At 44.8% G+C, this 25,142-nt stretch overlaps 1 protein-coding gene across 1 annotated transcript in view; it reads left to right on the top strand.

The window, feature by feature from the left end:
* Positions 1–385: 385 nt before the first annotated feature.
* Positions 386–25,142, top strand: part of NPR3 (natriuretic peptide receptor 3) — a gene marked incomplete at its 5' end in the record, with an annotated part of 40,634 nt that continues 15,877 nt past the window's right edge. The window contains 3 exons of the mRNA XM_080363014.1: positions 386–1,097; positions 5,777–5,899; positions 11,432–11,598. Of these exons, the coding sequence (XP_080219140.1) occupies positions 386–1,097; positions 5,777–5,899; positions 11,432–11,598 (1,002 nt within the window). The remainder of the gene's footprint in view (positions 1,098–5,776; positions 5,900–11,431; positions 11,599–25,142) is intronic.

Consider the following 25,142-nt stretch of genomic DNA (forward strand, 5'->3'; position numbering starts at 1 on the left):
GGGGGGGCGGCCGGAGGGGGCGGGCGGGGCGGGCGGGAGCGGCCGGGCCGGCTCCTCCCTGCGCACAAACCCGGTCGCGCCGCGCAGGGCGTGCGGAGAGCAGCCGTCGCTCCCGCGCTACTTAAGCGGGGAGGGCGCAGCCTGGCAGCCCCGCAGGGGGATCCGGCCGGAGGGGCAGAGGCAAAAAATAATTATAATAATCTCTCTATAAGAAAACCAGAAAAACAGAGCCGAGATGCTCCGTCCGTAACCCGCAGGTTGGGGCAGGTTGTGAATTCGCCCAACACCTGAGAAATAAAGCACGACCGAACAATTTCGAGGCGGGCGGGGAAGTGGGGCGAAAAGTTTGCCGGAGCTCGGGCGTCTCGGGGCGGGGGGGGGCGCGATGCCGCCCTGGCTGCTCGGCGGCCTCTGCTGCGTGCTGGCGGCGCGGGCGGCGCTGGGCGGCGGCTCCGCGAGCGCGGAGGCGGCGGCGGAGGAGGAGGAGAAGCTGATCCGGGTGCTGGTGCTGCTGCCGCAGGACGACGCCTACCTCTTCTCGCTGGGGCGGGTGCGGCCGGCCATCGAGTACGCGGTGCGGAGCCTGCGGGAGAGCGGCTCCGGTTTGCCGCCCGGCTACGCCTTCCAGCTCACCTACGAAGACTCGGCGTGCGGCAACCGCGCCCTCTTCAGCCTGGTGGACATGGTGGCCCTGCAGCGCCGCCGCCCCGACCTGCTGCTGGGGCCCGTCTGCGAGTACGCCGCGGCGCCGGTGGCGCGGCTGGCGGCGCACTGGGACGTGCCCATGCTGTCGGCGGGGGCGCTGGCCGCCGGCTTCGGCGCCAAGGGCGGCGAGTACTCGCACCTCACCCGCGTCGCCCCCGCCTACGCCAAGATGGGCGAGATGCTGCTGGCCCTCTTCCGCCACCACCAGTGGAGCCGGGCCACGCTGCTCTACAGCGACAGCAACCCCGAGCGCAGCTGCTACTTCGCCATGGAGGGCGTCCATGTGGTCTTCCAGGAGGAGGCCTTCCACATGGCCGTACACAGCTTCGACGAGAACAGCCGCCACCTCGACCTCGATGACATCGTCCGCACCCTTCAGACAGGCGAGAGAGGTGAGTGGTGGTGGTGCGCCTGGTGTGGCTCCTCAGTGGAGTTTGGTGGCCGGTGAGGTCAGGGACGGGGCGCTGGAGCAGTGGGGGACTGGAGAGGAAAGGTCCAGTGGGAGGTGGGAGTCACATCATGTCCCCACCGATGGGGAAACTTATTGCGGTGCTGTGCTGGCATCCCTGGGTATCCCCTCATGACTGGGAACCACTGGTCCCAAGTTAAAGCTGAGCCCACAGAAGTCCATTAGAGCTTTTCCTCCCATGCCAGGGAGGGAGGCTTGCCCTTGGGAACCGTGCTAGGAAGGTTTTATGAAATAGTAAGAAATCAGCTTTCTGCCGGCAGTCTGAGTTACCCAAAATTGCCCGCATCTATGGAGCAGCAAATCTGTTGCCTGTTCTTCAAGATTTTTGAAGTGACTTTCTGTACGTTCAAAGTCTAAGCAAAGGTGTTTTCTTCTAACCATGCTGTGTCTTGCCACAGGGATCCTTTTCCCTGCTCCTGCCGCTGGAAGCCCCGTTGAGTACTTCATAAATAACATGCATGTAGGGGAAGCGGTCATTGAGAGGAATGTGTGGATGCAAAACCCATGAGTGTGTGCAGCTATATTGCCACCAGCTGTTAACAAAACACCAGGGAGATGAATGACTTGTAAAACATCTTGGAAAGTCACCTCTGGGCTGGCTGAACTGACTGTGCTTCATGAAGTAGTAAAATGCTCAAAGTGCTTTAGGACGTTCAAATTTGTAGTTAGATGTGTTTTTAAAGTGAGCAATGCCTGCATACATGGGATTATCAAAAAGGCATTTTCTGTTAGAGGCTCTAACTAGCCATAGGCTTCCCCAGCAAGTTATTGCAAAAAACCAAAAGGTGTATTCCAGGAGTGGATCACAGGATCAAGTTCAAGGAAGTCCTTTACTGTTTTCCAAAAAAGGCATAGATGTATGCAGTACTGTGTACAATTTTTACAGTCCTGGTTGTAGAATGTTAAAATAGCATCAAATTGGACCGATACAGATCATGCCATATGTGAATGGCACAACTGGTGTTACAGTACAGTAGTCTGTAGATGGAGCAGCCTTGCACTGCTGATGTTGTTACGCTACTGTGAAATCCTTAAAGCGTGCAGGAGTGTGTTTGAGATAACTGAGGTCAAATAGCATATGGCTGTTTAATTCTCTCTTCACTGAAGCAGGTGCTTAAAATAGAGCTTTCCTAGTAAGTAGCATTTTGGGACATATGCTGCATGAAGAGAAAGAAATGTGTAAATGCTAGAGAAAACCAGTGTGTGGGGAAAGATGCTTTTCATTTTTAATCAGCCTAACATGTGTGTGTGTGTGTGTGTTTGGCTTTCCTGATGCTAGGAGCATAACAGCATGTTTACTGAAGAAAAAGATGAGTGTTTGCCCTTAGCCAAAGGTAGCAGTGGCTGTGCTGTGGGAATGTGACTTATGGCTAAAGGCAAACCCTGCTTTTCAGACCATGGTGATGGTCGGGGAGGAGAGGCTTGCTTTCAACCTGGGCTTAAGCGCTTTGCTGAGCTGAGACCTCTGGTTTGCATCATTCTGCAACTTGCAAATGACTGAATAAAAGCAGCCCTCTGTCTTCTTTCCCCTCCTTGTGACCTATGGGATCCCTTCCCTCTGTCTTACCTCTTCGTTTGTCCTCTGACTCATGCCGCTACTGTGAAATGCAGCAAGTGGGGTCCTTCAGCTTCTGCTTATGCCTTTCTGTTTTCAAATACTGACCGCAGGACTCACCTGGCACATTCCTCTGGGCCTGAGGGGTTGTCCTGCTGCTCATGGCATCTTTCAGGTGGTCCAGTATTTTAGAAGTCATTTATCATGTGAAGGATGCACCACATGCCTTAGATGAGGTCTTATTTTCTCCTGGGAATTCTGTGGAGGTTCCCTCCATGAGACAACTGGGCTTGTGGGCAACGGGGCACTGTCCCTAGCAATTTCTAGAAAGGTGTTTGTTTGGTTGGTTTTCTCACCAATTTTTAAGGGCACCTGTGTTGCACCTACTGCGACACTGTCCTGTGCTTGGACCTCGTATCTTCTCTGTTTCCAGAGGGAGCTCCCGGTGGTGGTCCCACCTGAGTGCTCAGGCTTCCCTGAGCTACTCTGAGTGGGAGTGGGCTTTCCAGCTGATCAGCATACGTGCTCAGAACTCTCCCAAGGCTGGGTAAGAAGCCGCCTCATCAGCTGGCCATGGAACCCAGGGCAGAGGCTGGCCCCATGGGTTCAGCTGCTGCTGGATGGGGTTTGCAGTGGGGTCTTGGAAACCTGGGGGACACGGGCACAGTCAGCCACATGCCCATGTTTGCCAGCCGCTGCCTGTTCAGTCCCTGGAGCCATTTCAAAAGGCTCAGCTCCTGGAGCCACAATGAAATTGTGATGAAAAATATGATGAGAGAAGTTAACCGCTTGTTTTTAATGAATTTCATTAGTGGCTCAGGCTCCTTTGTAGACTCAGTTAGCCAGGCTGCAGAATTAATGCTGTAGGCTCAGGTTTACCATAATGGTTACAATCCCAGGACTGTGTGGAAGTATGTTCTACATAAGAACATAGTCCAAGGGATGCACATAGCAAAGGGAACACTTACTCCTTTAACTGGAATTAAATGATAAAGTATTTATAGGATGAGTCAGTTATCCTAGTCAATAAATTTAGAATATTAATATTAGAATCACTGTGGTCTGCATGTATTATACTGGAGGGAAAACACTTCTTACGTGTTTGCATGTACACATTTGTATGTACACAATAGTAAGGTACAAATGCAGATTAAATACACATAATTTACATTTTTGGAAGAATGCAAGAGATGTGCCCATAGCTTATTTGCTTCAAAATCCTGAAATATGTAGTCTTTGCTCTCCTGCTGGGTTAAAAACCACATCTAAATAGTTAATATTACTTCCCTTACATTCCTTTAGAGGCTTTCAAAATACGATTTAATGTATTCTAAAATAGGGTTTCCCCCTCCACGCTCTTCTTTAATTCCTTTTGCCTAGTGTCTTTTACTGGTGTTGTGAGAATCTCTTTGATTCCATCTACAGATTATGATTTTATTATAAATGTGAATTATAAAGGCAAAGTCATGGGAGAATTGGGAGGGCAGCAAGGGAACACTTCAAAAGGAAATCTCTCACCTATACTGAAATTAGGAACAGTGAGACAAATTCATTCCTGATGTGCATCTGGAAAAAATTGGATCAAAATTTTATAGTAAGAAATTTTTTTTCTTCCTCTCCTTCATGCTAATATACTTCACAATGGTCATGAAATATGTCTTGCTCGGTTGCTCTGGATTTTATTATATTACTCTGCTATAATCAGTAGGACAGAGCTGTGCCTGGTATAACTCTCCTGAAGCGTGGGGATGTACCAAACGTGACTGACCCCGGCAGCGCATCTGGAGCTTTATGCCTGTGATGGCATCCAACCAGAAAAGTGATGGGAGAAGATTCATTGTGTGCAAAAAGATTTGGCTTATTTGGCCTTTTCTGTTCTTGCAATAACACTTCTACTCAGAAAAGCTGAATGTGGTTTTGATTCAGTTTTATTGTTGGGGTGAAAATATTTGCATACATTATTGTAGCTCTTAAGCCCTGCCATGCATGACGGCGTTCTTGGAAATGTGCATGCAACTGGTTACGAATCATCATTCCAACAGGATCTCTTATGATTTTGCTGTAGGATATAGCCCTGAAGCATGCACTGCTACGATACTTGGCTGCTCCCTCTGATGTCGGTAACTTCATACCTGTAGTTTTGTGAACCTAAGTAAAGTTTATAGTATGATGTGCTGAGTGTGGGAGGTGTCTCCCCGTGGCTGAAGACCTCGCCTGAGTTCCTGCTTCCACTTTGCAGAGGGAAGGGATAGCATGGGGGAAGTTCCCCCTGCCCAGCAGCAGGGGAAGGGACCTCTCCACCACAGCTGTCACAGTGTGGATCACGATACCCGCATGGAGCTCACCTGCGGGCTTGTAGGTCCCTTTGTAGCAGCAGACCCCCTGGCTCTTGGTCCATGATAAATGAGGCTCTGTGGTGTTCAATCTTGTAACCACCTTTAATCTTACACTCAGAAAGTGGCACTTGCTTTTCCCATTTCTGAATGTTAAGCGTCCCATCAAAGGTCATTGCCTAGGATTACTATGTAGTTTCTGTAGAGAGATGCTGCTCAGTGTTAACAGTAGAGAGTCAACAAATTCTAGACTGGACACCTAAGTTTTAGGGGAGTCTGCACCAAACTGTTCAATGGAATGGAAATTAAAACAGTAATGTCATTGTATCATCTTAATTCTCCATCTTCAGATTGTCTTACATCCACTTAGAAGTAACAACAGGGGGTTATGGTTGCAATTGACTTTACAAATATATGCAGTTGAAGAAATTTGAAGGCAGAACTTATCATGTGTTGTAGGGGTAAAAAACTTATATCACACACAAGCTTAATTTACTTATTTTCAGAGGAGACAAGGGAATAGGAAGCCTGTTTGGTACCTGTCTTCTGTCAGCTGTTTGGGAAATCAGCTTTGTTTGCCATCTGTGTTCATGTTTGTTGCAACACTGGGAGGACAGCTGGGGTCACTGTCTCTGGCAGCATTCATGCTTAACAGGCTGTTCCCTGAAATTCTTGAACTGCTTCCTATCTGTGTTTTCCATTTTCTTCCACCAGTTGTTATCATGTGTGCCAGCGGTGACACAATCAGGAACATCATGTTGGCTGCTCATCGGCAAGGAATGACAAACGGGGACTATGCTTTCTTCAATATTGAACTCTTCAACAGCTCATCATATGGTAATGTTTCTCCTGCCCAAGTATGTTGCAAAGTCTTCTGTAACCCTGGTAATATTTTTTGATTTGTTAGCCTCAAAATATGCCCCACTGAGTCCCAGAATACACCACTATCTCTCCCTATTCTTACTGTTACCTTCCACTTGAGCAGTGGTATTGCAGGAAAGGATCTCGTGGCTATAGTTGCCACTGGATGCATCACAAGATGCCCAATACACTGTAGGCGTTACTTATTTAGTTACTTGTAGGGGAAGCAGCACCAGATGGAGACATTGGTTATAGTCGTGAGATGTGGGTACCCCGTGCTGCAGTGTGTGAGCTCAGCTCTGGGTGGTTTGCACCATCCTCAGATTTTTGACTGCCTAATCTCAAGGCAGGGGTATTCCTGGCTGCCGAGTGGTCTATGCAGATGGCTGGAAGGAGGCACTGGCAATGGCTGGGGCTGTGGGCAGCTACGAGGTCTGGGTCTCCAGTAGCCAGCTCTGTGCTGGGGCATCGCATGTCTAATTCATTGCAGCTTTTGATCAGAAACTGCATCTGCAAAAATACTCGTCAGAGTTGTATTGAAGGGAAAGTACTGCATGGGGTATGGACAGTTCAAATGTACTAGAGTAGGTGGGTTAAAAGTGATTGTACCCCCAAGTAAAAAGGAATAGATTTGTCAAATTAAAACATGAATTTAAAATGTAAATGAAATATGTTTGATTTTTGAAATATGCCTACATTCAGTTATATTTGATATTATGGCAGTACATGGTGGGAACTAAACCTGCTCTCAGCTGCTACAGCTGTGTCAGTTAAATTTCAGAGCAATACTGGAGCAACATAGAATCATAGAATCATTCTGTTTGGAAGAGACCCTCAGGATCATCGAGTCCAACCATAACCTAAAGTAACTTCAGCACTAAACCGTGTCCCTAAGAACCTTGTCTAAATGCCATTTAAATACCTCCAGGGATGGTGACTCCACCGCTTCCCTGAAACAGGGCAGCCTGTTCCAATGCCTGACAACCCTCTCTGTGAAGAATTTTTTCCTAATATCTTATTTAAACCTCCCATGACACTTGGCCAACTTGAGACCATTTCCTCTTGTCCTGTCACTTGTTACCTGGGACAATAGACCAACACCCTCCATGCTACAACCTCCTTTCAGGTAGTTGTAGACAGTGATAAAGTCTCCCCTCAGCCTCCTTTTCTCCAGGCTGAGCACCCCCAGTTCCCTCAGCTGCTCCTCATCAGACTTGTGCTCCAGAGCCCTCGCCAGCTTCAGTGCCCTTCTCTGAACTCTCCAGCACCTCGATGTCTTTCTTGTGATGAGGGACCCAAAACTGAACACAGGATTCAAGGTGCAGCCTCACCAGGGCTGAGTACAGTTGCATGATCACTGCCCTGGTCCTGCTGGCCGCACTAGTTCTGATACAAGCCAGGATGCTGTTGGCCTTCTTAGCCACCTGGACACACTGCTGGTTTATGTTCAACTGGCTATAAATAAACACCACCAGATCCTTTTCATGTTTGCTGAGTTTTAAACAACACCAGGTGGCTGAAGCTAAGTCCATGCCTGGAAACTAGGTTTTGTTGAAGTGTCAATGAGGCTTTTGAGAGAAGCAGCCTCTTTTGCAGGTGCTGAGAAAATAATTGCCCCCCTGCAGGCTGCCTTAACTAATCTGCTACAATAACAAATTCATTTCAAATTGAAAACCAAGTGGGAGTTGAGAGAGAAGGAAAACCTTTTCTTTCTTTCAGACCTCAAAAAGTTCATCAAAAGGAACAACTGTATTCCCAAAGTTTGATGTATTTAGTCTAGTAAATCAGTTCATTGTAAAGTAAATTCTTTTGCATACATTTTTTGTTATCCATCTACCACCTCTGAGATTATTTCACAGTAAACAGTGCTGTTGAAAAAACTCTGTAATTAATGTATGTAACTGTTTAAATTCAGAGATACAGATACATAAAATGTTACAGGTGCTGCTACATGTATCATCTAGGTTAATTAACTAAGTGCCAGGTTTTGCCAGGTAATAAGGAAATCACTTAAATAACATGTTCTGCAGAACAAGATCAAAGCCAATGGTTTGAATCAAGGTTTTATTTTTGTTGAGTTGAATTTGGAATGCATAAGCAAAACTATTTGGCATTGCAGCCTTTACCAGGACCAGAGCAAAAAGCTGAAGGCCTACCCATATCAGTAGTCACAGAACCCATTTCTGTAGACCCTGGGAGCTTTGCGGGTTTGACTTTACTATAAACCACTGATCAAAAAACCCCTCTGGCTGCCAGTGGGGGCTCACTACTGCTGCGCTACTGCTGCGCTTCATCTCAGAGAGCAGAAATGCATCCAAAGGGATTCATCTGGCCATAGGTACAAAGGCATGAGTCTGTGTGTGAGCTGGGCTCCCTTTGAAGGGACAGGAGAGAAGTAGGCACCCCTGGACAGTGATTCACTTCATCCTTAGGTGTCCACTGTTGCACAGATGAATCCTCCCCTACAGCTGATGGTTTCCTTACCTTGGCTGAAATGGGCACAGGTTGACTGCCTGGGAAGTGCTGATGTTGGCTGGGATGGATGGTACCCAAAGTTCTCCTTGAGCAGGGGATGCTCATGTAAGAGCAGTGACTGCTGCAGGTGAAATGCTGCCTTTTGTGATGGTTTTGCTGTCCAGGATGGTATTTGCTCGGAGGTGGTGGCAATGACAGGAGGCAGTGTTGCCATCCCCTGTGCCAGGAGGGACCCTGTCATCACAGCTAGTGTGGGGTGAGTGTCCCCAGTGATGCAGCCCCCAGCAGACGGCTCGTTGTTCAGCCGTGGACAGGGCAGCACTGTGCCATACTGGTGTGAGACCTCCACATGGCCCAGTGATGGGAGCAATGCCCATTTGCCCCATGGTCGTGTGGGAGCCTCAGTACAATCCCACTTTGCATCACAGCTTGTCCAGTGTTGTAGCATTTCCAATGGATTAATGAAAACTACCTGTTTTCTGATGAAGTGTGGTTAGAATGTGGCATTTCCTGACATTTCTTGGTAATAATTCTTTTAAAACATTTTTTCGGTTTCTTTGTGAATGTGTTTCCCATGAAGAGTGAAATGACTGTGCATTGAAAGTTGACTTTTGTGCAGATGATCCTCGCATATGAAAAGCTAGCATAAAAAGAAATATAGAGAAATTCCCCCAAAATTCTTTGTTCCCAGTGCCTGGTAATAATAGATTTTGTACATTATAAAAGGTACAAAATCTAACAGTGGGTGTGATTGGCAAGCTGGCACTTTGCCTTGAAGTTCAAATGACCATATTGCAGTTTGTTGTTGCCCTCTGTTCTGAATACTTTTAATTTTTCAGAAGAGCAGCTGTATTAAATGCCAAGGCTGCAATAATTGCACATAAGTACTGTGGCAAGACAACCTCCCACAAAATAATCCATGAAGGAATTAAAATATGTAAATTATTCTAGGAACGCTGTTATGCAAGTCTACCTTCCCTGCTCCCAGTGTCAGGACTTTTAAAAATAAATATGTATAGCGTCCAGGACAGAAACTTATTCACATTCTACCAGCACTACCGCTTTTTCTGTATATAATCTCACTCTTTTTAGCCATCTCAATTTATAAACGCAAGGGTCTAGCAAAGCCCTTTATGCTGTAGTCTCTGCTGTACTTCTTGTATATTGCACCTCTGAAATGCAGGTACCCAGCAGGGGCAGAGCTTTTCGGCTTGGAGGCTCTGGCAGGGCTGGTTTGCTCAGGCAGGGAAGCTAGCAAGGCGTGCTAGCTTACAATTGCCAGATGTACATTTCTTCCTTTTTGAAAGCAGTTAACAAGGACAGGGTGCAGGCATTGAAGGGAGGAGTGCTACTTCTAAGGGTGAAACTGGACGGTGGGATGTTAATTGCTCTCCAGGGTTTCCACTAGGTCCGATAAGTAGAATCCTGGCATAAGTAATTTTGACCAGTTAAACTTGTGTTGGGAAAGAAATCCCTAAATCAAGGTGGATATATCTAGAATTCTTAAGAGAATTAAATAGCTGGGGTGGGGGGGGGGAAGTTTGCAGTGCTATTTGATGCTGAGCTGTGGTAAACAGAACTTCTCTTGGGTGGAAAAGTGAGGTGAAGGGACTCAGGTATTCCTGTGTCTCCCCCCATCGTGTTGGGAGTGATGGGAGCTGCTCTGGAGCCAAAAGCAGCACAACGAAGGACTTGTCCTCCAGAGAAATGCATGTCCTTCTTTCCTTCTCCTGTGTTCTCTTAGGATGCAGAGCAATCCTGCAGTTATCCTTTTATTTTTTTTGACAATAAAGGTAAGGGGTGGGGGGGCAGGGAGTCCCAGCAGCAGTGGCAGGATACTGGGAGGATAAAACACAGGCTCTGTATTCATGCGCTTTGGGGGACTGGGGTGGCCTGTCTGTGAATTTGCTCTTGCAGGCACGCGATGCAGCTGGTAGTGCTGTGCAAGGAGCAGCCTGGGTGTGATGCCTGGACCAAACCACTTGCTTATCTTGCTCCAAATGGCACTGTGGTCCTTGACCCAAGCAAAGCAGCCACATCCTGTCTCATCTCTGGGTTCCATGTGCCTCCAAGTCACCCTTGGGAGCTTAGTGTTAGTCATTGTCTTGGTTCATCTAGTCATGGTGGTGTTTGTGGCTGTTCTTTGAAAAATAACTGCCTAGCTTTTAATTATTTGTAAGCATTTAAAGGCATGCTGCTTAGGGTTACCAATGTTCCCTCTAGGCCTCCTTTTATTTATCACTTACACAGGGTAGCACAAAACCTGTTCCAGGGCAATGTGAACCTTTCCACTATCTTGTGAAGCTTTGGATCGGGGTTTCAGGACCTGCTAAGTTCAGGCTCTGTTAGGCAGAAGGACTCCTCTGCTGATTAACAACCACTCACCTATCCTGCTTTTTAAAAATCTCATTACTGGTGGTCTGAGTTAAATTGTTCCCCAGCTATGTCACGGAACATGTAAATACAGCATAGGCCCAGGATCCTATTTTATTTGTTAGTGTTTCTTTTCCACTAAGAGCAGGGCTGATCTCGCAGCCACTGCACACATGGTTTTCTCCTTGACCACAGTGGGAGAGCTGTGGAAGAAGCAGCTGCACCATCTTTCAACCATTCCGGGTGATGATCGTGCTATTGACTTTACTGGTGCCTTTATGACTGTCCAAGAGTGTCACTGTTGGAGTGATGTGTAACAAAAACTTTGTGGTCGGATCTTCCCTCACTTGTTCTAACTTAAATATCTCTGCATTTGAGATCTGGCACTGTTTTCTTTTTTTCATGCTCAGGCTTCATCCCACCCTTTAAAAATAAGCAAGAGCAGCATGGGAATAAACTTGTCCTTCTGTTCACACATTAACTTCCCACCAGCCATTCCTCCCTGCCCAGTTTCCTGCTCATCTTGGAGCAGGTTCAGTTCTTCCTTCTATTCTGCTGTCTCCCCAAGGTGCAGAAGAGGGAACTTTTGAGTGGAAAAAGGAAAGCAGTCCTGTAATGGTACCTAATTTGGAGTTGGAAATATGCTTGGTTTCCCCTTAGGAAATGGCTCTTGGAAAAGAGGAGACAAACATGACCTCGAAGCCAAGAAGGCATACTCGTACCTCCAAACCATCACTCTGCTGAGGACTGTGAAGCCTGAGTTTGAGAAGTTCTCCCTGGAGGTGAAAAGTTCTGTTCAGAAGCAAGGTCTGCAAGAGGATGACTATGTAAGTACTTGATGACAGGCTTCAGGTCTTAGCATCTTCCAAAACACGCTCCTAATTAAAGCAAAAGTAGCAGTGAGCCTTTCTCAGGACAGAATCATTTTGATACAGTTGTAAAAGCCCACTGTTGCTTATATAATTGCACTCTTTTTTTTCTTTTGAGTTTTGTGGATAGTGCAAGTGGCAGCAAGAATAGACATGGTCTAGGTGCACTAGGTTTGTATACCACCAGAAATGACTTGTTGGCCTTTGCTTTTCCCCTTGTTTATCAGCAGTACAACTGGGGAAAGGCAGATTGCCAGGTCTCTCTCCCCCTCTTTCATTAATCATTTGCCTTTTTTTTTACAGGCAAAAGATGAAACTCTTCATTTTTCTTCTCTTCCAATACTTTTTTTTTTTTTTTTTAGAATCAGATCTCAAAAAGTTACAGTCTCTATATTACATCTGATGAAGTTTTTCTTGATGCAAATGAGAAAAGTGGTCTTATTTCTCAACTAAGCGTATTTAGAGTGGTGCTGTTGTTTATTTTAAACTGTATAAAATATCACTGTACTGATTACAAGTTTTTTTTAAACCTAGAGGAGTGCCACTGTCCCCTAGAGATGGATATAGGAATGTATGTCTTTTTTAATCTCTCAAAATGTAGGAGGAAGATGCCTCTGAAAATTGCATTTGAGCTACTGCAAACCTAGGTCATTAGAGATTTTCATAGGAAAGTGTTCTGTGAAAGCAAGAATGTATAGCACATACTTACAGGGATTTCTGCATGCTGATACAAGTATTTCCCAGACAGTCAGCCTTCCCCATGATGGGGAGTAAACTGTTTGAATATGCTTAGAAACAAAAGAGTCTTGAAGAGAGTTTGGTCAGTCTTTAGCTGTAGGAAACGAGAGCTGTAATACAAACAGTTCCATAGGAAAAGTGGCTATCAAGAAAAATGTCAGTCTCTTGTGATTAAAAGCATGAGACAAAACTTCCCTGGTTATCATACATGTATACAAGTAGAGGAATAGTGAACCCATAAAGATAGAAGAAATTTTTAATTTGTAGACTAAGGTGGCATACTATATCGTTTTTCAAGAAAATTCAAATGTTGCTGTGAAGTGCGCTCTGTGAAATTAAGATGCTACAGCAAGGGTAAATCTGCTTGAAAGCTGTTACCTTGGGTAATTGGAAAAGAACTGGTACATCCAGAGCACCTGCTTTAACTCCTGAAGGAAGGTTTCAAGAAATTGGTGCCCAAAACACAAGAAAGCAACTCAAACCCCTCATTTACTAGATCCCACTTGGGCACTGGCCTGAGCTCTTCTCTTTAAGCAATGTCCTCCTCATGTGGAGGCATCATCTTTAGTTCCAACCACAAGCAGATGAACTTAAGGTTGTTTTAATAAATGACCTTTCCTGCATTTTACTGCACAACCTCAGCTGTTTTCAGAAAACCTGTGCTTAGAGCTTAGATATATTTTATTTAAATATTTTATTTGTAATGTTGAATCACATCAGTGGCTTGTATATTTCCCGTGAAACTTTCAAAGTCTAGACAGGCAGAAATAATCTTCTGTTGGCGTTCTTTGCCTTGGGTTAGTAGAAAAGCCCAAACTGAGTTCAAGCTGCTGCTCCCTGAACAGCATGCTAAATGAGTTTTGAACAAGGCATGGGACTGTAATTTCTGCTATTCCTCCCTTTTCCCCCTCTACGTGCCCTTTTGCAGATGTCACTTAGCAAGATACGTACCTTGAAAATCTGCTACCTGCTTGCATTTGGCGAGAAATGTGATTTTGATTCTTAAAGATCCAGTCATCCCCAGTTCTGTGGCTTTTCTAGGGCAGCCGGTGTGACATTGCCCCAGATGAGAAAAGTGTAAAACTGCTAAGATCTCAGGATTCTGTCTGTCCAGCTTATGAATGATGGGTCATGTTATGGTGGGCAGTTTGGAGGTGAGCAAGGGGATGCTTTGCTGTCCTTTAGAATGAAGACACACTGTAAACCCTATGCAAGTTCAGTGTTGGTAGATGTTGAATAGATGCAAGCCCTGTTATGGTCAAGTGGAATTGTCTCCATGAGAGAGCAAATCCCCTGGTGCCAGCAAGGGGACGATTTTGTAGGCTTACAGAGCTGTGTGCCTGCTGCCAAAAGTCCTCTTCTCTCTTTCCTCACTCCATGGTTGCTTGTGCAATTAGATGTCTGTGCTTCGGGCTGTCCCAGGGCAGCTGTGCAGATGCCTGGCTCCCTGCTGCCTCGTCCCTGACCTTCCTCTGCCTGGCTCTGGGGAATGCCTCTCCCTGCATCGCACTCCCACCTGCAATCCAGAGCTTTTCATGTTGCTCCAAGCACTCCTTCACCCAAAAATGCCAGCCTTTGCCAGGGCCAGGCAGCAGCATGAACCCCTCCTGCCACTGCTGCTGCCTCTCCCACTTCTCTTCCTGCTCTGTCTTTCCCACCTGGCTTCTTGCACCCTTCCCAGTCTCTTCTTGTTGGGGCACAGGAAGGACTTGTTATCTGTCTATACCTACCACAGCTTTCTGCCATCTGAAACAGCAAACCTTGTCTCATGAGAGGCTCATGGTGGAGGCCATAGGGATCTGGGCCTCCTGTGGAGGAACTACAGGTCATGGCTATGGGGGAAGGAGGTTTGGTTTCAAATGTAGAGTGTCCTCCTGTAGACTCACATAGATCTCAGCAGAGCCTCTCCTGCCTGCTTTCTCATAGCTTCCTAAACGAATGGGAAAATAAAACTTCTTTAAGAGGGGCAGCCTCGGATTGAGCATGGCAAAAAACATTAGCTGTGTTACTTTATCAACAGTATGTTAATTTTAACTACCTGGGTTGCTTTTCATAATTTATGATGAATTTTGCATTTCCCCACTTTGGACAGGGAGGAAGAGATGCTTCTTATTCCTTTAACTGATCGTTCTGCTGTTGTGTTCGGAGGAGAAACGTTTCAGGACAGCCTTCAGGCTTAAGAAAAAAAAAAATCCACTTTAAAAACTGATGGGGAAAAATAAGAAACCAAATCAAGGGCCATCTCCTTCCTGTCTGAAGGACATGTGGGTAGTGGGCATCTCATTAGTGATGCTTCTTTTGGCAGCGTGGGAAGAAAGTGGTAACGTTGGCCTGGGTGTGTGCTGAGCAAGGCTGTGTCCTCCAAGGGAAGCTTGGGAGGGAGAGTCCTTCAGCTGGCTGGGTGGGAAGCAACGGAGGTGGATTTTTTTCTTCTAGATTCTGCTCCTGAATACAAAAACTCTGGGGAAAGATAGTCAATGGTATGGTCCGTCTCAAGTCCTATCTATGGGTGTTGAAATATAATCCTCATTTTTTTCTGCAAGCTGTGTCCCAAGATGATGAACTCGGGGGGATTTGGGTTTGAAGCATTCAGTGTTTCTGCTTTTCTGTGCCTATTTTTCCAGTGTCGTGGGAAAAGGGAGCCCCGGGTCCAAGGTCTAAATTATCTTGCAATGACCCTATCTCAAACACAAGTCGTTAGCACTGCCATTTTGTCCTGGCCTCTTGCCAGCACTAATCCTAAAGGCATTATTATCTACCAGAAAAGAATATCAAAATAATGGAAAATAAGCAGATGACAGAAGGAAAGATAAGGGAGACAGAAAGGGCAAAGTCCTAAAGCAGCAGCCGTCCTGTTGCCGGATGGAGAACACATATGGCCCTTGGAGGAGTTACAGGTCAAAGAGTGTTGGCCATCTTCATTTCCAGCTGTGAAAGAGAAAAACATGTTCTGGGTTTGTCTTTCCCAGGTCAGAAATTGCTGTTGTTTCTGCATTGTTGTTATGATGTGGAAATGGGGAGCGGGGAAGAACCTTTGCCTTATGAGTGAGCAGGACAGTGTGGAAATGGCAGTTTTTCCAACTCCTTCAGGAATGTCTCTTGTGAAGGAAAAAGCTTCCTTAAGCACCTTTTATCTGAACAGCGTCAAAAACAAGAGTGGCAGGGAGCTTCTGAGAAAGCATCTTGGAAGTGTTTGTGTAGGTAGTAGTTGCAAAGAATTGGGCTAAAAATGGTGATGTTCCCTGTCTGCAATGTCCCATTGCAACATCCCGTTGCAACAGCTGCCCAAATCCATTAGCAAGTATTAGTTTGCTTGGTCACTGCTTTTTTAGAGTCTGAAAGCAGTTACTGTCATGTTAATGTAACCCAAAGAACTGTGGGTTGAGCCATCAGATCTGCTCAGCCCTTGTTTCAGCACTTAATAGTGCCATGATTGTTTTTCAGGGAACACCCTGTAGCTCTGTAGGACACCTGACCATTTTATTTCATGCCTACCAAGAAACTGACTTCTTTGATAAAACAGTCAAAAAAAGAGGAATTTTTTCAGAAGTCCATTCAAATTTGGGAGTCAGGCATGAGGACAGTAGAATCACTTTAATGTTATTACACAAATTATAGCAGTTCTCTCGTTTCTGTAATGTTAATGCATTACCAAGACATTAACAAGAACGTGTCCTGGTTTCTATAAACCAATTGAGATCCTTGGTTTAGTTGCAAAGTACAGGACAAGCTCTGCTTGCAGACCTGTAGCCTGGGTGAGGCAGTCAGCAATGGGAATTGCATGCATTTACTTGAAGAAAGAATTTGAAACTGTCTCTGAATATGACTAACTCCCAACAGATACTCTGGTTAAAAATGTTTATGAATAAATAGTGTTTCAGTTAAAGTGTGTGCATGAGCCATTTTTATTAAATAATGCCAAACACTTAATGAATTGGCGGTAGGGTGCAGTTTGGAAGCTCTTAATGAACCTTCTGTTCCCAACTCAGGCCTAAAATTCAATAAATGCTTTTTTTATGTCCAACACAGTATTCTGAGGTGGGATGATTTTACAACCCGGGATATTTGCTCTTCTGAGGTTATGGACCACCCATGGCTTGCTTTTTCTTCTCATGTAAAAGCTGAAAATGTAACTAATTAAACAAATATTTTTTCTGTGTTAACTACATGGCAGCATTGTTCCTGAGGTGGATGCATGGGTTTTATCCTATCCACAGCCCTTTGCACACCGAAAATGAGCAGCAGGAAAAGGGAACTGGAGTCCAAGTTATCTCAGTGAAAGAATGAACTACATAGATTAATTAGATCAGTGAGATGCTACTAACTATTAGAAAGGGCAAGTCTGTTTTATTTAACGTTTACAGCCCTCTGAAATGAGAAATGATCTGCATAAGAGCAACTGCTCGAGCTCCAACAGTTAACTACAAAAGCTATGTGGGAGGTAGCTGTGCTCATAAACTTTATCATCTCATCCATAACATCCGTGCCAGACTCTTCCCCCTGTGTATTCCTTACGTCAGCCTTTTAATTAGGATTGTACACCAGCTAAGATAAGGGTTGGGAGAAGCGAGTAATTCAGTCGTGTCACTGGGAGAGACACCGAAAATGTGATGTATTCAGCAGTGTACCTCCCACTTGTCTTTTCAGGCACAAGCAAGCGAGATTAATGACAGGCAGGCTTTTGTGTCTCTTCTGACTACATCAGGGTAGGAAAGTGTTTTGAGGAGATTTAAAAAAGAAAAAAAGAAAAAAAAAAAACAACAAACACAAAAACACAAACCAACAAAAAAAAAACCCCAAAAACTCTGCCAAGGAATAATTTGTTCAGATGAATAGGTCTATTCAGCTGCTCGAGAGCTTTGCTAATTGTGTTCGAAAGAATAAAAGCAAACCACAAGCTGCTTTCAGCAGCCGGAAAAAATGGGTTCACATGCCAACTTATTAACAAGATGAATTCTATTAGTAAAACATATTTAGGATTTTCACAACCAGCCCTTCACCCCTTGGAATTAATGAGAGTTTCTTCAGTTTCTGTAAGAGCAGTGTTAAACTCTGGACTGCTAAATTTGGTGAATGCAGCAGATGCTATTTTTTTTTCTGAAGTTAATGCTTTCTCAGTGATATGAAAGAGTAGTGTCTTCCACATTGGGAAAAAGGCAAAACTAAGGCAAAACTGCGGCATAATAGTATGCTATTTGCAGTTAACAGATGTCATAAAAGACAGGAAAAGAAAGAAATTATTCTTCTCTCTTCCAGTGGATTTCTGTTTAGTTTTTCTAACCTGTCTAAGCATATATTTGAAGCTGTCTTAAACTGTGGAGGAGATAGTATAAAACTGTAGGTATATCTGAAAATAGTAACATCTGAACTCTTCGGGAATGTAGAAGTTGAGAGTTGATCTTCATATATATGTTGTATATTTTCCATAGCCCCATGTTTTCACTTGGGTTTCACAGATATTCACATTCCACTTTACTAAACAGGCACTCAGACATTTATGGGCAAGGCACTCTGTCTGTGAAGTCCTTGCTAGAAATACACCTTATTTTCTGCTAATGAAGTGTGGAAAATAGTCCTTCAGCAAAGTTTATAACCTGTTTTTGTTTTTAATGCCTTTCCATGGCATTTACATCACTAATGATCCAAAAGCTAATTTGTCCCATTGGGGTCTTGTTTTTATGTAAATCCATAGGATTTTTGACACTGGTATTAAGTGGTCCTCAGGCTTGGCACTAAGGTGTTTGATTTAAGACAAGGAAAGACTATACGTGTCATTTTGCACAAAATGACGCTTAAAAACTGAAAGAACTTTGCCAACTGACTTTTCAGCTGATAATACCTTCTTCCGCAAGCCTTGTTCCCTGAGTACTTATGAAAATGACACTGAATTGAAAGTTTTCTTTTGAACTGGATGCTCCAGCCTCAGCACCATGGGTGCTGATGAAGGTTCACCTGTGCTGGTGGCCTCATGCCGTGGTAACATAGGCTGGGTTAAGAGTTCAGTGTTTGAAGTCTGTCTGAGCCGAACAGTTCAATCAGAGTTTGATCAGGACGGTGCCAGGGGTTGAGGGGAAGAAGCCACATTTTGTTTTCTTTCGGCACATAAAGGAAGGACAGTTCTTCAAGGCCAGAAATGTGTATTCCTTCTTTGAGAGCTCCAGGGCAGAAGAGATATTGCCTCCACAGGGGCTGATCCCAAACTGAGGTGGTTCATGGAGGCTTTCCTGTACTCATTTGAGCTACTGATATGGTGAAAGCAATCCTGAATGACAACAGGATTCCAGTGACAAGTCTTCCTGAAAGAACCATATAGGTGGCAATCAGTAACACCTCAAGTCTGTGACCTCTTGCTACATCAGCACGTTAATTTCTGATGGCTGAGTGCTGGGGGGTTAAGCAACCCGAAGGTAGCCCTGAGAAAGACTTGGTCTCCAGAGAGACATACCCTTTAGCAGGAGGGCATGCTGGCTCCATGGGTCACCCAGGTGTATGAGCGCTGGCAAAGGCCAGTGGTGGGACTCAGATGTGCTCCCTCTGGGCTGCAAGGGAAGATCACTAGTGGTGTTCCCCAGGGGTCAATGTTGGGTCCAGTCCTGTTTAACATCTTTATTGACGATTTAGATGAGGGGATTGAGACCATCATCAGCAAATTTGATGATGACACCAAGTTGGGAGGATGTGTCAACCTGCTGGAAGGCAGGAGGGCTCTGCAGAGGGATCTGGATAGACTGGAAAAATGGGCTGATTCCAATGGGATGAAGTTCAATAAGGCCAAGTGCCGGGTGCTGCACTTTGGTCACAACAACCCCCTGCAGCGCTACAGGCTGGGCGCAGAGTGGCTGGAGAGCAGTCAGGCAGAAAGGGACCTGGGGGTACTAATTGACAGGAAGCTCAACATGAGCAATCAGTGTGCTCAGGTGGCCAAGAAGGCCAATGGTATCCTGTCCTGTATCAAAAATAGCGTGGTGAGCAGGACAAGGGAAGTGATCCTTCCCCTGTACTCTGCATTGGTGAGGCCACACCTGGAGTACTGTGTTCAGTTCTGGGCCCCTCAGTTCAGGAAAGACATTGAAGTGCTGGAGCGGGTCCAGAGAAGAGCAACACGATTGGTGAAGGGACTTGAACATAAGACCTATGGGGAGAGGCTGAGGGAGCTGGGGTTGTTTAGTCTGGAGAAGAGGAGGCTTAGAGATGAGCTCATCACCCTCTATAACTACCTGAAGGGAAGTTATAGCCAGGTGGGGACTGGTCTCTTCTCCCAGGCAGTCAGCAATAGGACAAGGGGGCACGGGCTTAAACTCTGCCAGGGGAAATTTAGGCTGGATATTAGAAAGAAATTCTTTACCGAGAGAGTGGTCAGGCATTGGAACGGCCTGCCCAGGGAGGTGGTGGACTCGCCATCCCTGGAGGTTTTTAAAGTGAGGTTGGACATGGCACTTAGTGCCATGATCTAGTAAACAGACTAGAGTTGGACCAAGGGTTGGACGCGATGGTCTCTGAGGTCTTTTCCAACCCAGTCGATTCTGTGATTCTGTGATCAGTGTCCCAAGCTGACAGCTCTGCGTTTTTTCAGTGGATATTTAGCAATTCCTCTAACGTGGAGGGATTAATCTAGTCAGCCTGTGAGGATGGGCTGTGCATATAAAGGCAGCAGTGTTCTTCTGCATGCAAGGAGCCATAGAAACACACAGGTGGATAATCCGAACTTTCTTCCTCTCTTTAGTAGACTTTTTTTTTCCATTAGGAAGGGAAACCTGAGACAAAAATCAAAAGTTTAGTTCCTTCCAAGAAGAAATAATACATCAAGGCGGATTGAAAAGACAAGGACTATCTATGTTCCAGAGCAAATGAATAAGAGGGGCATGAGAAAGGGGCGTGGGGCAAGGGGAGGAGGGTAGGTAAGGAGCTCCAGGCGCCTTTTGCTCCGTGGCTGGGAACAAGGCGACATTCAGTAGGCAGGAGGACGTTTACATTTGATGGGACATAGGTTTGTACAATGCATCCAGTTAGACAACCAGACTGCAGACTACAAAATACGTTAGAAAGCAAAATCAAGCAGGATCTCAGAGATCAGACAGACAGTAAGGAAGCAAGAAGCTAAAAGAGTAAGGTTTTAGCCTTTTGGAGGGGCTGTAAATCGTCAGATTTTGAGGGTTAACTACCACGCTGCTGCTGAAGGGTGGGAGAACATATTCCAGGTGTGTTGCTGGAACATTACTGCCTGCTGACAGGTACACATAAATATTGTCTGAGATAGCTGCTCTACCTCTCCTGTGCCAGTTGGATCCTTGCAGGTATGCCAGCAAAGGGATGGTTAATCAGCCATCTGAATGCCATTCATCAGATATCCAGTATCTGAAGGAAAATAACAAAAACAAGTCATTAATTTTTAAATTATTTGGAATGGAAGCATGATTAATAGCAGCCTGAGGGTTCGCATTAGTTCTATGCCGTTAAGGTTTACAAGCCTGTATGCCCATTTACCTTGGTAATTAATAGAAGGATAATTTGCCATGGCAACCTCAGCCTCAGGTGGGCGTTTCTGGCAAATTATTTACTCCCAGCCCAGGGGTACCCCAGTGTTGGCAGCTCATTCCTCACCCCCATGGCCTGGGATCCAGCTCGGGGACACACTCACCCCAGGATGCCCTGCAGACAGGGCAGGAGAAGGGTGGAGTTCAGACTCCAGAGATCTGAGCCTGAATTTCTCTCATGCTAGCACAGCAGTCACCGCCCCCGGGGTTTTAGATGAAAGGGGCATGGGGTTTTAAAGGACTGGCTCCCTGTGGGGTTTTTGTAAAGACTTGACTGCATCTGCATGCAGAGGGGTGTTTGTTACCTGCCTGTGGGAGAGTTACAGGGTCACATCCATCCCTCCTTCTCCCCCTTCTCTGCTGGCAAGGGTGAAGTGGGGTGCTGGTGCGTATGAATCCTGGTTTTGTGTGCCTAATTTTTGCCTGGTGCTGAATGAGGAGCTTAGATGACTAATCCCGGTTCCCAGCATACTTTTGCTAATCACCACTTTTGGCTGTGCCTAAATCATTGGTGTTTATCCAGCTCTTAAAACTGTATTTAAAGCAAATGCTCTGCTTGGTGTCCTTTGCTAACCTGCTGCAAAGCAGAAATCAGATGGTTCTTTCATCAGGTGGTCTGTTATCCCATCAAATATTTCAGCAGCCCACCCTCATACTGTTTATTTGCCAGCTAGTATAGCACAGGTAAATTCAGTTTGGATGTGTCTGTTTTCCCCTAGTTTTGCATGAGACCTGATGTGCTCCTGAGAGCTTTTAGTATAGAAAACAAAGTATTTCTGTGATTTTTGTGGTTTGGTGATAATGTTAGAAATCCAGAACCCAAAACAATTGCACATTGTACAAGCATAAACATTTAACAAAAAATGTCCTTCCTGTTTGTCCTTGCTCTGCATTTATTTAAACCAGTTAGCTTATTTAACAAGTGGAACTGATTTTTTCAGATGAGTGACTCTGTCATCCTGAAAACTGAAATATGTTCCTGCTTGAAAAACAAACTTGCTGACTAACATTTAAAACTTAATATCTAATGAAAAGACTGTTTTGTTTGTTTTTTGGGTTTTTTTTTTTGGTTAGTAGGTGTTTATCTGCAATTAAAATGTCCCAACGGTTGCATAATGCTAGCTTAAAATGTAGGCATTCATGACGACTATATACAAGTTATCATCAGACTACCAGTGGGGTTCTTAGAGAATCCTATTTAAAACAAGCATGCTTTAATTTCTCTGTGTGTTCAGCTGAAAAGAGTGACTTCTTTAATATCTCTTATGTTCACCACTGTGACTAGAAGCATGATTTCTGAATGTAGTTTTGCAACTCATCACACAAACGACCACGTAGCTTGTTAGAAGGCAGGAAATCAGAAAAAAATAGAATGGTTAATTTTTAAATGACAGCTATATCTTTTACAGTTAAGATCTCTTCAGTATTCAGGCAATGATAATATAGTGCTGTGTGCTAGAGATCCTTTGCATTGGTCTTTTATCTGGAGTTAGAGATGTATTATGAACACTGGAAAGTAGATTTCATCCTGCAGCAGCATATTAATGCATTCTCTGATTCTGCCTTTTTCATTGACAGGTAGCCTGGAGCCCTTTAGAGCTAAATTACATAGATGCATAGTATGTATGTAAAGTATACAAAGAGAAAAAATTACCCTAAATTATTATTCTGTAGGTAGTTCACTTCTGGTACAAAATAGTGCTGCTCCTTAGCTACATCAATTGCACTCCTTTCAGAACGATATTAAAAGGTAATGCAGGAACCAAAACCACAGAGTGGTAAAACAGCTGGTACCAACTTGCAGAAGGAATCACTGAGTGCGTTGGATGGAGCCAAGAGTAAATCCTGTGCAGGTTTGCAGGGGGAAAATCCAGTCCCAGAGGTGCTCCCTGTTCCTGGAGAAGAGCAGTTTTTAGCTCATCCCCCTCCTGCTTTGGCTGCACCATTCAAGGTCCAGGGAGTGGTCTGCAACCCAGTGATGTCAGTCCATGGGTTTGGTCCAAAGTTTGTGCAAATGAGCGACAGTAAGAGCGTCTTAATGTGACCTGACTGGGTAAGGCTCTGAGTCTGCTGAGGCGGCAATTCCCGTGGCTGTGTTCAATGGAAGGAGAGGTTCTTGAAACGTTTCTGTTGGCAGCTGGCACTAGGGGTTTTAAAGCTATTTTCTAGATAATCATCGGAGAGAGTTGCAAGCAATGAACAAACAAAGAATGAGCAGCTCTTACAGGCAGCGGGGTGGAAGGGTTCTTTTGTGCCCTTGCATCTCGGTTGTCACTGTGCCCTGTCGTGTTTTAGCTGGTGTTTCACAGCTCAGCTCCCCTGCAGTCTGGGACTGAATAGGTTTTTGCTTCAATTCACCATTGAAACAAAAGAGCAACTTGTGGCTGCCCCAGCTGGATGACAGTGAGTACATCTACCAGTTTTTCAAGAATGGGGTATTAAGAAAAACAAGGAAGAGAGCGTGAAGAGTGAAGAGGGGATACAAGAGCAAATGACCTGGTTTTATGGTTAGTTTTCTTTACCTAGCAAGAAAATAACTTTCACTGACAAAATCCCTTAGGTCCCTGAAACTGGCAGCCTTTTTTTAAGTAAATCCCAGATACTGGTTGTGATATTTTTTTTTTTATTTTCTTTTTGTAAATTTCTTTTAATTCAGCAGACCTTCTTGTGGAACAAAGGGCTGCGTTCTGCTCCACTGCTGGCTTTGAAGTGGGTGGGACTTTGCCACTGGTGGTATTTCAGGCCTTTTGGAGTAAGCATCCTCATGTCTAGGTGGAGCAAGTGTAGCAATGGTTTGGCACATTGGCTCCTGTACTAGCTGGTCAGATGCACGGCTGAACAGTGTAGGCACAGTCCCGTCCTTAAGGAAAAGGGCTTAACTGCAGTAGAGCTTCTTTTTGTCCAGATTAAACAAAAAATTCAGTAAAAGCAGGGATCTCTCTATAGATCTCGTATCTCAAATGATGCTTGCAGGCTCTTTTGTGGTGGAGGTAGGCAGCTGATGGGCTGTGACCACTGCTTGCTCCCCGGACATAATCATCACCCTGGCTTTAATACCTATGTCTTCTCTCTCAACTTGCACTTCAATCACAAAGTCCTCATGCTGGGGCTGCATCTCCTGGTGTGCAGAGTGCTGAGGCGGACCTGCACGTCTGCATCTCCTCAGTGCTCAGCATTACACTGTACCAGTAAACACCGGTGAGGAGATGGAGGCAAGCAGGCAGCCTTGGTGGAAAAAGCCTCCTTAAAGTTAGAGGGAAGGGATGTCTTGTTCTAATGCAGTGCTGTGTTTTTAAGCTGTATTTTTAAAGCAGAATGTAAGCCTCAGTTTGCAGAATTCACATAATAAAGTCACATCCTCCCCTATAAGACAAGTCTCATATGAGTTTCCACAACCAAAGATAAATGTCAGGAAATGCATGTAAAATGTCAGCCACGTCAGGCTTTCTCGGAAAAGCTCATAAAGGAAGGACCATAATTATAATTGGCTTGGTGAAGAAAGACTAAAAAGAGAGAAATGACAGTTAAATTATAACTTCTTAGAAAAAGATTATTTAGTTGAGATACATTGAAACAGCATGAGATATTAGGAAAACACCACCTAGAAGTGAGATGTGCCGTTGTGCTGGAGAAGCCCATAGTCATGAAGCAGGTGAACCAGCTTGGCATGCAGTGGGTTTGAAGTACATATATATATACATATATATATTTGAAATATATTGCTGTATTTGAACTTTGTTGCTATGTTTTTACCGTGTCATGCTTAGCTTTACAGTATGAGTATTGCTAAAATTCATAAAGGCTCATTCATAGTATTCTTAGTCCTGAGGTTAGATGAGCTTCATGTGTTTATAGGTTCAAATTTCCATACTAGATTGCTTCAAGTTTTATCCCTGTGGACTAATCTGAAAGAGTATATACATATATACATATATATATATATATAGTATACCAGTGGACTTTCAGTGGGCATTAGCTCACTTGGGCCTCATGTCAAGTATGTAAATTGGTAAGATTTTTGCAACAAGTCTGAGTACAACCAATGTAATCCCCCAGGGTCCTCACTGATTTTGCCTGGGACTATAGTTTGACAACTTGAAAATCACTGTGGGTGTTCTGGGAAGTGGATGTAGAGACCCAGTTTGGGTTCTCCTGTTAGCTATTGCAGTTAAAAAAATAGTGACTATGATCCTCCCCAGCTAGGACTGAAGTGGTATCAATTGCTGTAAT

The sequence above is a fragment of the Nesoenas mayeri genome (genome assembly GCF_963082525.1).
Source record: "Nesoenas mayeri genome assembly, chromosome: Z".
Lineage (NCBI taxonomy): Eukaryota > Metazoa > Chordata > Aves > Columbiformes > Columbidae > Nesoenas > Nesoenas mayeri.